Source organism: Nelumbo nucifera, chromosome 5 (assembly GCF_055504915.1).
Source record: "Nelumbo nucifera cultivar China Antique chromosome 5, China Antique-T2T, whole genome shotgun sequence".
NCBI lineage: Eukaryota > Viridiplantae > Streptophyta > Magnoliopsida > Proteales > Nelumbonaceae > Nelumbo > Nelumbo nucifera.
The window spans coordinates 32,764,379-32,780,681 of record NC_142653.1 but is presented as its reverse complement, the minus strand read 5'-3'; the positions used below and the strand labels follow the sequence as shown (position 1 = coordinate 32,780,681).

The following is a 16,303-nucleotide window of genomic DNA, read 5'->3' as shown; positions in this document are numbered from 1 at the left end:
TTATTAAAAACACAAAAAGTAATTTTATATTTTTACAAAGTATATCACGAAATTATGTACTAACAATTTAAATTATGTTGTTCTGGATTATCAATTTAAATGTTTTTCAAATATTTAATACTATGTAATAGCTTTAAATAAATAAAATGCAAATAAATAAATAAATAAATATTTTATAGATTATTTAAATATTTAATTAACTAAATATTTATCATAACTAGATTTTAAATAGTTAAATAACGAATTTATGTAATAAATTAAAAAATCTTCAAAGTAAAAAATAATTATAACATAATATTGAAATTAATAATAATTTAATATATTACAAAATTATATAATAGTATGAATTATGATTTCATGGATAATTAAATTCAATAAATAATTAATATTTCAAAATTTAAATATTTTACATATTATTTAAGTATTTAAATAACTAAATATTTTAAATAGAAAAATATTTAACATAACTAGATTTTAAATAGTTAAAATAAAGAAATTATGTAATAAATTAAAAAACACTTGAAAAGTAGAAAAATAATTATAACATAATTTTGAAATTAATAATAATTTAATATTTTTACATAATATTGTAAATAACTAATTTCACTCATATCAATAATAATACGAGAAAATAACTTTCAAAAAAAATAGTTATTAATAATAATTTTAAAGTCTTAATCTGTATTTATTATATAATTGTATATACTAAAATTAATATTATGGTATTTCAGTAATTATTTATTGCTTTTTGTGATAAATGTGTTTTCAATGATTATGTATAAATTTATTTTGTTTTGTTATTTAACAGAAAATTTTCAATAATTATTGGAGTTTAAACTATTATTATTGAAAATTTTAAATTTAATATATTGTACTTATTGTATTTATTGTATTTTTGTTTTATCTTATTGATTAATATTTATTAGAGGTTAAACTATTTGAGATTATACTATTTATTGAATAAGTTAATATATTTTTAGTACCTATTGTGTTTTTTTCATTATCTTATTTTCAATAATTGTTTATTTTCACTATAAAATTTTAATAATTGTTGGAGATTAAACTATTGTTATTTATCAGAGATGAGACTATTCATTTAGTTGAAATTATGTGTTCATTAGTTGGTTCGGTTCGGTTGTATGCTATTTAGCCAACCAAATTGACCTAGTCTGGTTGGGGTGTTGGTCAACTGAAACCAACTAACCTTTTGTGAAAATTGACCCACTCAAGTTGTATCGGCTTGGGTCAATTTTTTGGTTTAGTCAGTCGATTCAAAAGATTTAAACTTAAAAATTATAATTAATTTTAAAAATTATAGTGCAATTATTAAAAAATAAATTTAAAAATTAGATTTATAATATAAAAAAATTTAGACTAAGAAATATGGGAAATTTCTCACTTTTCCATATTAGAAATTATATTTAAAATATAAAATATTATATATCCATGGTTAGGTTGCTCGATTTTGATCAGTTTACAAATGGCCAAAGTGAAACTAATCTAACTTGGTCGAATTGGGAAATTTTTAATCAAAGCTAACCTAAAATACTAGAAAACCGACCAACTTAGGTCAAGTTGATCGGGTTGGTCGGTTTCATCAATTTGATGAATAAGCCTAACTGAAATTAATTATTGTTATTTTTATATTATAAAAAATTTATTAAAAGTAGTATATAAAATATGAATAATTATTAATTATTCAAAAAGTTGAAAATATAAAACAATTGTATACTCTTATGTGGTTCTATTATGGTCATTTACTAGAACACACCTTATAGTTTTACATATTTACTTAAACCTACCTTATAGTTTTCATTTTACTAAAACATCCCATATATTTTACAAATTATTTACTTAATCAACCTTTCGTTAAGGAGTGTTTGTTTTGTCATTAGGCCCATGATTTTTTATTTAAAAAATACCCTTAACACTTTTTTTTGCACAAAAAACAAAATTGACCAAATATAGCCAATAGAATGATTGCCTGTGTTTTAAAGGGCAAAAATGGTATTTTTATTTTTATTTTCTTTTGATTAAATTTATTTAAATGAACAGTAGGGTCAACATTGTCATTTTCCAATGTCATCTAATGAAAGATTGATTAAATCCATCGCAAACTATAAGTGGTGTTTTAGTAAAATACTAACTATAGGGTACACTTTAGTAAATCCATGAAACTATAAGAATTATTTTAGTAAATTACCCTTTCTATCATTTAGCTTTCGTTTAATAAATCCCGTGCATGACACGGGTCCCCGATACTTAGAGTTTATAAGCTGACTTTCTAACTTGAATTACGAAATCAAACAACACGATTTGACAGCAAGAGTGACACTTTATTTGGAATTGAAATTTATTTATTCCTTTTTCAAGTGGGACGTTGGCCATTTGTTTGAATTATTGTTCCTCTTTTGGAATCATCTTAATCTATTTAGACCATTCACTAGGACTATTGTTATCATCTCAACTAATCAACCAAATAACTCCTATCCTATTACCTAACATCTCTGGTTTGCAAACCATATCCTATTCTCATCCACATGTGTCCATATTGAAAAAAATGCTCTACCAAAGCCCCATTCTATCACAGACAAATGGTTTGGGTGGCTAGCTTTTAAATTGGGTACGACCCATTTGGTGACGACTGAAGTGATTCCATGGCGCATTACTTGGGATAGAAATTTCAATCTGATTCGTTGACTTAATTTGTTTCAAAGACAATATCTATATATGAACCCCTTCAAGTTGAAAGCGATGCTCAAGGGTTTATAGGTCACCCAACAAGGAGTTTGCAAAATCAGTTCAGTACTTGCTCAAACCAGACTGGATTTACATTTAAGAATGCTTCAGTGAATCAAACATACTGAGTTGTATACTGATGGACAAACAGAGAGAGATTGCTCATATGTACAGGGTAGCTAGAGAATTACTCATGAGTTGTATATGGTCCAACAAGTTTGTGTGTGGTTGTGAATAATGTTCTTAATTATGAAACCACATGTTCTTTAAGATTAAAATGGCAGAAAGAAAAAAAAATGAGAGAAAACAGATTTTATTTCTACTCACTCTAAGGAAATAAAATTCTCAATATTAACTGATATTTCACAAAATTAAATGCTCATCACCATCATCACAACAGATGCTTAATTACTTATAGAAATTCCTCAGAATTAAATGGAAAGAATCTCGGCTTCCATTAGAGCTTCCCACTAGGAATAAGACACACACTCTCTCTATCACCACATTGGATGATTCTTTAGAGCAAATCCTCTCCAGAAAGATATATATTCAAGTGTGAATTCTGTAAAGAATAAATAGAAGTGAATTTCCGTAATGTGTCACACAAACCAATCACACACGTTGTTGCAGTAAATTAATTACAGGTAACCTGTATAAACTTTCTGTCCGAAAGCCACTAATTAACTTTCTATCACCATTCCTCCATACACTAATCTCTATATATCTTATTAATTAGATCTATCTAATTACTATCATCCCCTCACACAGTTCTTCTTAGAAAGGGGGGAAGGCTTTAATTACTTGTTGGATTACTTGATGAGAGAAGGAGAAACAATTAGTTATGAATGGGTGGGTTCTTTCGAGCTGGGGTGTAATCCATTACCACCAAGTCTGCAGCTCCTTCCAAATACTCTTCATTGGCCATATATGCATCGCTCTGAGTCTTTCCTGTACCCACCGCCGGACGAGGAGTATGGCCGACGTCACTACTACCACCCTTCGGCATACTTCTAGCTGCATCAACCAACCAAAACCGATTAACTCAGAACGGAATTGAACTAAGTTTGACGGATAATCTGAACTCATAGAGACTAGTTATTACCTCCGACGACTGTGATAGAGATGAAGAAGAAGAAGAGAAGGAGGATAACAAGCAGAAGAGCACTACGTTTGCATGGCACCACAGGCGTCATATCTCTTGAGGGAGAGTGCTGTGGAGACTAGAGGAGGTTTGTTAGAGGACTAGTCGATCCTGTTGTCTATGAGCTCACGGTCATACCTTCTTATATAGATAGAGCGAGAAGTAGGTAGATGGATTTGTGGTGCGACATTTATCTTGTAGCAATTTTACGTGATTACACTACTTGTGTCAAGATTTGTTGAAATGCTTATTCATAACTTCCTCTCACGTAGGAGGAGCGCTCAGTGTTGGCTGCATAGAGAGAGAGAGAGATCTGGAAGTAGCTACTCTGTTGTGGGGTTGGCACGTAGTGAGTAGATGACCTTGCCACTTGTCACGATTACTGAGGTGGGTTCCTGTAGGTCCCACTTATTAGTTCATCTCTCCCATTGGATCAGCACATCAGATCTCTTAAAACATGATCAATCTGCCAATCGCCTGTTTGTTGTGTGAAAATGTATTAGGTGAGAGAAATTCAACCCCTTTGGAACAAACCATAGAATATTAGTTGGGTCCTCCAGGGTAATCCTGTAAGAATCGGGTTAGCTACATGAAAGAGTGGTGTAACTGCTCATGGTGGTTTTTTGGGTTGACGGGTCGGTTCAAGAACTGCTCCACCCAACAAAAAAAATCCGCGAATAAACCGAGCCAAGTTGGGCCGTGGGCATGGCCCAAGAGTTGGAATGATGTCGTAGAAGGAAACAATGAGTTAAGAAGGGACCGTGATGGCCGACAGCGATGGGGCCAGGACTCTGGGCCGCAAAAGGCGATGGACGACTCTGCTACGTGAAGCCACGTGGGACACGTTATGTGCTGCACCAAATTCTTAGGCCCACGGGCCCATCTTGTCCCTCAATGAGTGTATAAACTAAACTCGTCATTTCATACAAAGTAAGACTTTTTAAGACTTAATTATCTGTCCTGTAGAGGGAGTTAAGGACAAAAATATAAATGTAAATGAAGACAAAAGGCGATGCCTCTTTTAAAGACAATGAAACCATGTTGGGGTGTGGGTAGTGTCTGAAATAAAGCCCAACTTGCTCAGATGGACAAGGGACCCAACCAAGTTGGTCCAATGGTCCTGGGCCTCAATTTCTAGCTTTTCCCTTCTTTGGGTGGTTCAGCCCTTTGTTTATCTACCTTACATTTCCAGAACACCCACATTATGATGTAAATTGTATGGATTTTTATTGTTCAGTCCTACGTGGGAGAACAAATCAAAATTCAAGGGGTAGTGATTCATAGGTGGAATTGTTGATAAATAAAAGTCATAAACCTAATAAAAATCCTTGAGATGGACTGAACTCTAAATTTCCCTAAATTGTATTTGTATGCTTATCTGTAAATAATAAATTCCAAACATCTCAACGTGGCAGTACCAGTTGGGCCCCATGATTGCTTCAAATGACCTACCCATCTCAACCACCCAATCAATAGATGGCCCACCTAAGAGATGAAATGGTACAAATAATTGTTTTGTGCATGTGTCATGAAGAAGTTACAAAGACAAACATCTGATCCTCTCATTTTAAGATTAACACTAGAAAGAATTGTTGTTCATCAAAGAATGAAAGACTAGCCCAGGAATAAATTATATATCAGGATATGTTTGTTTGATATACAAACCAAGTTATCTAGCAGGAACCAGTTGATCTCAGTCTATCCAATTCCTTTGATATCATGGTTTCAAGGAGAAGAAAGCAGCAAATAATTTATTTTTATAATTCAGCTTGGTTTGATTAGATACAATATTACAACCCCATCATTTCATTGAATTAGCAAAGAATTGGAGTTTCATGCTCAAGTCCTCAGGCCATTAAAATTAAATCATGGCTTCATTCAAATACGAGGTATGTTTTAATCAATCATTTTAGTTGAATTGCTAAGCAAGGAACAGTAAGAGCCACAGGGCAAGCCTATGTACCCAAACTGTGAGAACATGAGGACATATCAAAGCAGATGATAATAAACACACATTGTCTAGGTAAAGTTCTGTCTTTAATTTCTGGGTCTAGGTGAGGACCACAGTCACTAGACCAAGTTTGGGCACATAAATGATCCAATGGACCTGATTTTCGGACTGTCGTATCGATTATCACATCAAAGCCGACACATGTCCACCTTTATTCACATGACACCGGCGTGAACTTGTGTTTGATTGCATGATCAATCACATGATGATGATAATGATGATGATGATTTAGGCTATTATAATATGATAAAGATTAGTTAAGAGAAGGCTTGGAAGATGATGATATAATAGAGATTAGGAATAATATAGGGTGATTTGAGGTCTTAATCTCCTACCTGTGTTTTTGTTTCTGCTCTGTGAGGGGAGAGCACAAATCTATGTATCACTGTCTGCTCCCCTAAATTAAGGACCCCGACATGGGATAGATAAAGAAGCAACATCTCACATGTATATGTTGGTAATCTGCACAGCCTGCTAGAGACAGAAATGCTCTTTCCCCCCTCAGTCCTTTCTCACATATGAATCTTGGTAATGGAATGACCACCCATCTGCACATTTGCAGTCTACAGATGGTGACAAACTCCATTAATGCAATCCCTAACGCGTAGCAAATGGGTTCACCAGGTTGATTGAATCACAGTTGAATAATTGCATTATATATGGGACTCAGGGAAGGAAAAACCCTGTCCAGATTCTCCACCATCCACCAGAGGTAATTGCATTATATATGGGATAGTTTACTATAGCCTATAGGAGTGAAGTTGATTTGTCCTGGTTGGGGAAGGGGGGATTGGGACCAGATATTGGGACCCACCATTAAATGGGTTCAACCTTACCACGTGTCTAATGTACTACTCTTCTCACCTTACCACGTGTCTAATGTACCAGATATTGGGACCCACCATTAAATGGGTTCAACCTTGGAAATTGCCTATACCAGAAATAACTGTACATGTCTTCTTCTGTTCACTTGAATGTTGAATATGAACTGATTTATTGATCAAATGGTTGAAATTTATCAGGTATTGCTGATTTTGGTTATACTCTCATGTTGAATCAATCCAATTGTGCTTTACATTGTATTTTGTTTAGAATCAATTATTTATTGAGTTTGATTTAGGAGATTACATTGAGTTTGGTCTGTAATCAAATACCACTTTTTTTTTTCTTTTTTTTTGCAAACTGAGTACCTAATTTACATAGCAAATTTTGAAGAGTTTTTTTTTTTTTTTGAACATGTCAAACACCCCATAATTTCCCATTTAAACTCAAAACACACTAGATTGAATGGTCCTTGATCATATGATCTATTGGGTGTGTTTGGGAACCACATGAAAAGAGAAAAAAAAAAGGGTTTTTTTAACATTGAAATGGGTGTCAAAACAGACTATTTAAAGAAAGCTTATGGGCTTAAACATGGGATTAGCTGTGAAGAAAGTAAAGTTACTTAAGTGCCTGTTCATTGCTTCATGTGTTTTCAGAGGCAACCAAAGCGTTCAATTTCATTTTTGAATTCTAGCTTTAACATTGAATCCATTCTTTTCTTTTCCCATGACTGCAATTTTGCTTTTCCAAAAATTATGCCCAAAAGCTTTCTCCTTTTATGTATGTTATAATTTGAAAACCTTGTGTATGCTATTTAATTATTTATTATCTAGTAATATTTATTTTATTATTCATTAAATTATTTTATAACTCATTATTTTAATTAATTAATTATGGAATATTATTGACTATTAATTTATATAATTAATTAATGTTTATTTATAAAAAATATATTAATAATTATTTAAGAAATATTACTTATCATCATCATCATTATATAGAGATAAATTGTTTAATTGATTTGTTAAAAGTAAAACAATGTATCTCACATGTAGAGTTAAAATAGTTAATTGTCACTTGTTAGAACTAAACATTCAAATTTCATAACATTCTTTTCATTATTTAGACTTCAGACTTGTAGAATTTCCACCTGGTTAAGTCTTTCCATGGCCGTAATGTTAAGGTAGGATTGGAAAACCATAATTTTGTTGGTGGAGCCCCTGTGACACCTACTCTAAGTTCGGATTCTTGGAGGATGTCTATAAAGTGTGAATTAGAGGCTAAGATTGTCATTTATGCTAAAATAAGCATTTGTGTGGTAAGTTGTTCACCAAACATCCCCACCCTAATAAGTACTTTAAATACCCAATAAGTGATTTGGCAAATGAGTCACCAAACAATATTAAGTGGTTCAAAATTTCAAATAAGAACTTTACAACAAGTTCTTATTTCTCAAATCACTTAATCACCAAAAATAGCTTTAAGCCGAGTTTTAGAGTGCTTATTCTAATAAGCACTTATGAGAGTTCAGTGATGAAACACTTATTTTAAACACAAGTAGTACAAATATTTTTAAAATGGGTGGTGGGCCAAGATAGGCCAGAAAGGAAATAAGCATTTAACAATATGCCCAAATTTTAGGCCAAGTTTGGGAGTGCTTAAAAATATGTACTTGTTTGAATAAGCACTTATTTTAGGTCAGAACTACACCATTAAGCACTTATTGGTGTTTGGAAAATAAGCCCAAAATAAGTACTTATTAGATAGGCCCAAAATTCCAACTTTTTTAAGTGTTTATACAATAAGCGCCCATTCAATCTTTTTCTCCCATGATTGTCCCTGGTTAATTTTTAGAATACCAGTTATACCCTTTCAATGTCAAAAACGTTGGGCACGCAAATGCAACTAATATAACCCATCTATCATTGGTAACCAGCTCCCACATCCGATACCACCCATTTTCATTCAAAGTTCTAGAACTCCATCCAGATTTATTTTATTTTATTTTTTATTTTTTTGGCTTCTTCTAGTTCTGGTATAAATTTAGAGCATTTCCCACCACATCCTTTTCATTCTACCCTATGTGTTATTTGAGTATCGACGAGACCTAGTCCAACTTCGTGTCCATCCAACTTCCAAGCACCCTTCTTTCTGTTTTATTCTTCTTCTATTGCATGTTTTCGTTGTTGGTGACCTCGTTTATGGATTGGTTCTTGGGGATGAATTCTGATCAATCTTCGACACAATGCCCTCAGTGTCGATAAGAATTCTTCTATTACCAACATATGGAATGCTTACAGTAGGCTTGCGATGGTATAAACCAAGTAGAGAGAGTGTGCCCACCACCCAATGGTAGAGAGAGAGACCACCACCCACATGAGTCTAGCTTAAAATGAGATCAGAATAGGACAAAGTGTGCCCTCCATTGCTATTTCTTGTTGAATTGTATAAAAGGATAAAAATGGAATTCTCTTATGCTTCTTAAATAACTATACATGTCTGTTTTTTTTTTTTTTGATAATCCACAACGTGTCTAAGGTAGCGTTTGATAAATCTGAAATCTGAAAAGTTAAAAAGATATTATTTGTCTAAAATCTGAAAAGAAGCATAGGTGATTTTCTACTTTTTAAAGGTTCTGAATCCATAAGTTTGTTTGTTTTGGATCAAACCTTTACCATATGAAATTCATTGATTTTACTATTTTACCCCTATAATATACTATTTGGAAATGTTTATTTCAATTCGCATTATCTCATGAAAAAATAATTTTCAACTTCGAAATAATATTGAAACAATACAAATAATAAATAATAAATTAATAATTAAAAAGTACTAATTAATAAATGAAATGATTAAAATTAAAGATAATAATTAATGACTATAAAAATATTAAAATAGTTAATAATTAATAATTTACACAAATAAAACTTAAAATAAATTTTAAAAATTAATGGAATAATTAAAAATTACTAGTTAATAACAATAATTAATGTTTAATAAAAAATATTAAAATAATTAATAATTATTTTTTATTCAAATTGATTGAATACACCGCCGCTGCAAGTTGTAGAGGCGATGGCAGGAAGACAGGAGAGAGAGAGAGAGAGAGAGAGAGAGAGAGAATGGGGTATGTGTATTTTTTACTTTAAGCCACGTTTAAAACATATCTAAGTGCATTAAGTGACGGGCCTAAGTCTTAAAATTCAGATATAAAAAAACTTTTCAGATTATATTTCAAATGCAACACCAAATAAGCATTGCATCTGAAAAACATATATTTCAAACTTCATATGTCTGAAATGTGTTATGAAGCGCCACCTAAGTAGACATCTATAAATCACAAAACTTAATGAGTTGTAATTGAAATTGCATGGAGTATTTATTTGGACAAATTTAACTACTCTATACACTTGGAGTTACATGTTGATTTGTAGATGAATTACAAATTACTTGGAATCTCTAAGAAGTGGCAATAGATTTTTAAGGCTTTTGGACTTTTTCTTAACTTAAAATAAAATACCCCTCTCTTGAAATACTATTTTTCATTCCATTATATTGTCTCCCATTAAGTCTCATATTTAAGGTTAACTTCCATTATCTCTCGTTGAATCATATGTTAATGTATTTTTTGTTTCTCATCATTAAATTTCACTAATTAAATTCATGAATAACAATTTTAATAGTATAAAAACTTATGTATTCAATCAATTTGAAAAAAAAAGGGTTTTAGGTATCATCATAAGAAGAATTTATATGAATAATATAAATGGAATATAAAATTTAAAATTGCATTAGCAATGAAACCACTATCATGTTTGTTAAATGATGGAAATGGAATACAAAATTTATGAAAAAATAAAATTAATGTCTATTCCATCACCTTACTAAACAAATCAAATGATTCAGTTGTTTGATTAGCTAGGTCACCATGTTATTGGCCAAGTCAATGATTTTTTATGAATAAACAATTTGGTGGAAAATGAACCTAAAATCCTGGTAAAGTAACTATTCAATTAGTCTGATCAATCTCTTAGAAAGTAATGGTTCAAATAGCACAATGATTAAACTGAAAATACTGATATATGCTATAGAGTAAGAAAAATTGATACAAGTCTTTAAGTTGAAAGGCAATAAATCACCAATGTTTATAGAATTATTGTTGTTGTTATTATCATTTGAATTGTCACGTGCAAAGCATGTGCACATTTACTTGTGTGTGTGTATTTATATATATATATATAATAAGCTTGAAAATTTGTCCAAGCTAAAAGTGATCACCCCTAAAGAAGAGTTAGGGAAAGAAGGGAAATGTGGAAAGCTTATACAACAAGGTAGGGGAGGCAAGGAAACCTATACAATAATTTGGATTTTGTCTTCACAAAATTTGTTCTCACGTTGTCATTCCAATGCACAATTGTTGTGAGGACGGTGTGAGAGCAAATTTTGTGAGGATGAAATTCGGATCTCCATATACAAGATTTGTATTGGTACCTTACCTTTCTCTTCCTTTCACTACCTTTTTTTTTAAACCAAACACAGCGTTACAAGATGACCTATGAAAACATACCATTGCTGATTTTAGTGTCTTGTTAAGTTGTTAATCATGAGACGACCAAGAGGAATATGGGTGGTGTTTAGAGAGAGAGTGAGAGTCAATTGGATTGGATCTGGTCTAATCTGATCTAGCCCAATGTGAGTCCATTACAAATGGACCAGGTCCAATCCAATCCAATGAATATTTTGGACCAGTCCAATCTATCCAAATTTGTTTTAATTTAGATTAATTCTAACCTAAACCTGGTCCACAGACACCTATATTCTTATCTTCTATCAATGGACTTAATATTGACTCAATATAATCAAATCCAATATAAATTCATTATGGATGGACCAGGTCCAATCCAATCCAATAAATACTTTGGACCATTAAGTCTGGGTTGGTCCAATTCAGTATGTCTTATTGATCTGTCCAATCTGCCCAAATTGATTTTTGTTTGGATGGGGACCAATCCAAAACTGGTCCGTTGACACCCATAGAGAGTGGGAAGGACAGGCCTAAGCTTGGGTTGTATTATCACGTTTTGGATCTAGTTGGTGCATTCCTATTGGTATTCTAGGGAATAGGTAACCAGCAGCTAGTGGTGCAAGTTAGGTAGGCTGGGTAATGTTTAAGCTCAACCTGGGCCCAACCCTAAGAATTGGGCCTATGGCCAGAGCCCGATCAAGGCCTGAGGTCAAGCTTGAATTGTTCAATCCGGGCTTGGTCTAAATCGAAATTTGATACACTCGGGTTCGGCTCAAGCCTAGGCCGGACTTGGGTTGATCAATCACCCCACTTTAAAATTTAATATAAATGTTATCTCTGTCTCTCTCCCCTATATAATATTATTTATCAAAAGAAATATGCATATATGTATTTGTATATGCATTACTGTATGTTCATGGGTGAACCAGGCTCAGGCTAGGATAAAGTAGGATTGGGCTTGGGCTATCTAAGGGCTAGGCCCGGGCCCGGCCCGCAAAATAGAAAAAGCCCAACTTTTGGGCCCAAGCCCAGACGAGATCCTAAAGTTCAAGCCCAATCCGTTGAAAATTGCAGGCTGGGTCGGTTCGGGATCTGGTTGGACCCGCCCGCATCGCTACCAGCAATTTTGGTGGTGTTTTGTGGCAAAAGCGTGTCTGGCTCCTGAGCTTCTATCGCAGAGCCCAGGTCGTTCCCCGCGCGGAACCCAAGTTCAAAGAGAAAGCCTTGGAGAGAGAAAGGGCGGGACTGTACTGTAGAGTAGTCTCTCTCTCTCTGGTTCTGGAGAAATGTCTCACCAGCCCATCCCAGTGGAAATTTCCGACGAGGATAACGAGCCTATCTCTCCTGTACGATTCCTCAACAAGAAACAGAGAAGAGACAATAATGCAAGCTTGCCCACCGTTCTCGTTATCGACGACGATCCCACCCCTCATAAACCAAATCATACTGCCACACCCTCGTTTGTCCCCGAAACCCCAATGTCCAATCATGGCAACTCCGAGGTTTCCATCGTCAAGTGCACTGCTGGTCTCTCCGATCCCAAAACCAGGTTCTCGGATGAGAAGTTTTCTGGTAGGTGTTCGGTCTGAATGCATCGGTATCTTTTATTAAATTCACTGTAATTTGGGTGATTATCGTTTGTTGTTTGTGTTCTTCGATGTTCTGTAGGTTTATTTGTTCTTTTAGCTTTGACTTGAAGTGACTGGATGAGCATGAAATGTTGTTCATCATTTTTGCTACCCGTGACGGGTTGAGAAAGTTGATAATTGGGAGTGGTTTGGCTTTGTTTGTACTTTTGGCAGGAATTAGCGGTTTGATATATTTGGAGTCCGATAGCGAGTCCGGAAGTGGCTGTGAGAGAGAAAGTTTGAAAGAGAGTGAAATCATGGATATACGTTTTGATGTAGCAAGGCGTCCAGAAATGAACTCCACATTCTTGGAACCTCCATGTTCCCTTGGTAATTATATTTTACTATTTTTCTCCCACATAATATTAACTGTATGTTCCTTTTATTTGGATGATAGGGCGGGCATCTAGGGATATTGGGTGTTGGAGATTAATAACTCTTGTTACTAGACAATTTTTTTTTTTTAATTAAGATTAAAAGTTATATTTTCAATGTTACACCTGAATTATTTTAAGTTTTAACTATGTAGCAAACTAACACTTTTCGTTGTAAGGTTTATAAATTTGGAAAAAAGAATTGCCTTTTGCAGTAAGATATATTTGTTCATCATTTTTATGGAAGTAACAAACTATGCTACCAGGGAATGCCAATTTAGTACAAGTTAATGGGGAAAATCCACGCAACTATGATCTTGAAGGTACTGTTTGTCAGGTAGTTTGTTATATCTCTCTAGTAAATTTGGTGTTAGATGAGTTGTCAACATTACTTACTCAAATGATCAAACACTTTTCATTTGCATGTACTTTAAAGTATGGTATCTCTCCTTAATTTATGCCTTATGAATGTATATGTTGAGCTTACATGTGTCTCATTGATGCGATTAGATCACAGAGTAAAGGGTATCTTATTGTATTTCTTTAGTTATCAAACATCATTTACATATTGAGAAATAGACATTTGATTCTACTGTTTAAGAATTTTAAAAGCATCAATATGTTCAGGACATTTAAACACTGTAATTCTTAAGAACTTAATACAGGATTCTTTGAAGAATATAGATGCTTCCTCTCAAATTTATAAACATAATTGCCAATAAAAAATGGAACATGGATTCAATGAAAATTATCAATGACCTTGAATGGTTTTTCTTCTAATTGTTATCAAGCTTAGATGAGTGATTTGTGATTGAATTTTTACTCCATACAGTGGATCACATTAAACTTTTCCTTGTCATGCAATTTATTAGGAAAAAAAAGGTCTGGAATATGGAAGTCTGACTTGTTTGCAGATGCAAATAAGTGGATCTCAGATGATTCAGAAAACTAAGACGTGGGTTGTCTTAATACTGAAATAGAGTGCAAGTATTCCTGAATCATCAACATCCATTTGACTAGAAATTGAGTACTCTCTCTTGAATGGTTATCAACACGCCAATTCCATTTGTAATTTCTATGATTTTTTGTGTGAAAAAAAAAACGATAGCTGCACATATCATATTCTTTTATGGTGACTTATGGTATTCTATTTATTTTCCTTTTTCTCCTTACTTGTTATCTGTCTTGAAGTTCCATTACCTAAGGGTAAATATATTTTCAGTATAAGTATGTAGACGAACAACTTTTCAAACTCAGGAATTTAAATTTAATACTTTTGCTCATTCTCCAATGGGCATTGAGCTTGTACGTCACACTTTTCCTGTATGAGTATGGCAGGACTGAAAGTTGAACTCTTCTTGAAAATCTTGACATTTTGTCCTTCTATTGCTTTATTGCATCTGAATGAAATGAATGGTGTATATCTCAGGAAATGAAATCACCCCCTTCAACCCTGCAAATGATAATGACTTCAAAACATTCCATGTAGGTAGATGCTGATCATAACAAGGAAAATGGTATGCCAGAACAAGCACTTAATGCAACAAAGCAGAAAAAGAGAAACTGTGGAACTAATACAGAGAAAAAAAATCAGAAGGAAGAAGCAATGGCCAAGAAAAGGCAAATGAAAGAAGAAAGGAATCACTTAATTGAAGAAAGGAAACTAAAGAGGGAGGTCAGTTCTTTCGGTATAGCTTTGTTTTGGGACTATTAGTTTATGTAAGATGCATTGACCTGATTAAGATTCCATATTCAGCAAGAGAAGTTGCAAAAAGAAGCTCTAAAAGCTGAAGCAGCAGAAAGGAAAAAAATGGAAAAAGAAAAGCAGAAGTGGGAGAAAGGGAAGCTTGCGGTAAAATCTATTGTAGCCAAAATTGACGCTAAAGTAGTTGAACTGGGGTCTGTTGGAGGTATGCCACATATTTTCCTATTTGTTATTCTTCTTAGAAACAGATAGTTCATCTGAATATATGCGTGCCATTTATCCGCAAATCTAGTATTGTTTACATGTATTACTTTCTTCATTCAGGACATCTCCTTACTAGGTTATCTGAAAAAGGTCTCACTTTCCGTATAACCAAGAATCCAATTGAAAGATCAATTTTATGGACAATGGATGTTCCTGAACAAATTGCAGAGGTAACGTAAAGCTTAAATTTTATTAGCAGGGTGATAATGGGTTTCCAGGCCTTTCTCTTCTGTTTAGTTTCTAAACCTGATCGTCTGAAATATTAGTGTATCCTTGATATTCTGTAGATATGTATTTTTAAGGGCAGGAATAACAGAAACTGGTTGTTATAGATTCAGTATGCAGCAATTAATTTGGTTGGCAGTTTCTGTAAATAGGGCTATGTGGTAATTGGGTTTGGGGTCAACTTTGGTTGACTTGGATCTTATTTGATCAGGTGATTGTGAACTAAATGCTATTGCTTTTTAGTTCAGGCTGAGTGGCTGACATGGTTGACTTTTGTATAGTCATCAATTCAATTCTGGAGAAGAATATTTGCTTGGCACTTATTGCCAATATCCACATGTCATAATGTGAAAACACAGTTTATCCTGGTGTCAATTGAGAGTATGATAGTGCAATGATTCAATCAAGAATTCAAGGAGCCTAGATCTTATGATTTACTTTTGTGGGTGGGTGGGAGGAGTCCAACATGCTCTTAAGCAACAATTACATTGACAAAGTTGACTGAAAAAAGGATCTAAAATAGTTCAAAAAATTTGCAAGATATTCTGAACCTTAGATACACATTGACATTCCAGAGTTTTGACTTTTGAAAGTTTAAGAAATGGCTTATGAATGTGCCTCTTGTGCATGACATGAAATCAGGATTCTCTTGCTCATCTTTTTGATTGAGTGGCTTGTATCACCTGGATTAATATATTGTCTCAGAATGACTTCCAGTAAGTGTTTCTGGTATGCAAATGCTACTGGACTTTTCTTCTGTTGAGTTTGATCCTATTTATGTGTTTCCTGTTTTGCTTGGAAACCTCATTGAAGTTCTGATGCATCTCAGGCTCAAATTATATTATTTGGAACACTCTTTTGCAGGA

At 33.4% G+C, this 16,303-nt stretch overlaps 1 protein-coding gene across 4 annotated transcripts in view; it reads left to right on the top strand.

Moving 5' to 3' along the window:
- The first annotated feature begins 12,382 nt into the window (after positions 1–12,382).
- Positions 12,383–16,303, top strand: part of LOC104599954 (crossover junction endonuclease EME1B) — a 30,053-nt gene continuing 26,132 nt past the window's right edge. For all 4 annotated transcript variants that reach the window (XR_016075882.1, XR_735593.3, XM_010262709.3 and 1 more), the window contains exons 1-6: positions 12,383–12,813; positions 13,044–13,199; positions 13,510–13,580; positions 14,733–14,918; positions 15,000–15,153; positions 15,273–15,382. Coding sequence is in view for 2 of the 4 variants with exons in the window: in XM_010262709.3 (XP_010261011.1) it covers positions 12,528–12,813; positions 13,044–13,199; positions 13,510–13,580; positions 14,733–14,918; positions 15,000–15,153; positions 15,273–15,382 (963 nt within the window). In the remaining 2 variants the exon portion in view is untranslated. The remainder of the gene's footprint in view (positions 12,814–13,043; positions 13,200–13,509; positions 13,581–14,732; positions 14,919–14,999; positions 15,154–15,272; positions 15,383–16,303) is intronic.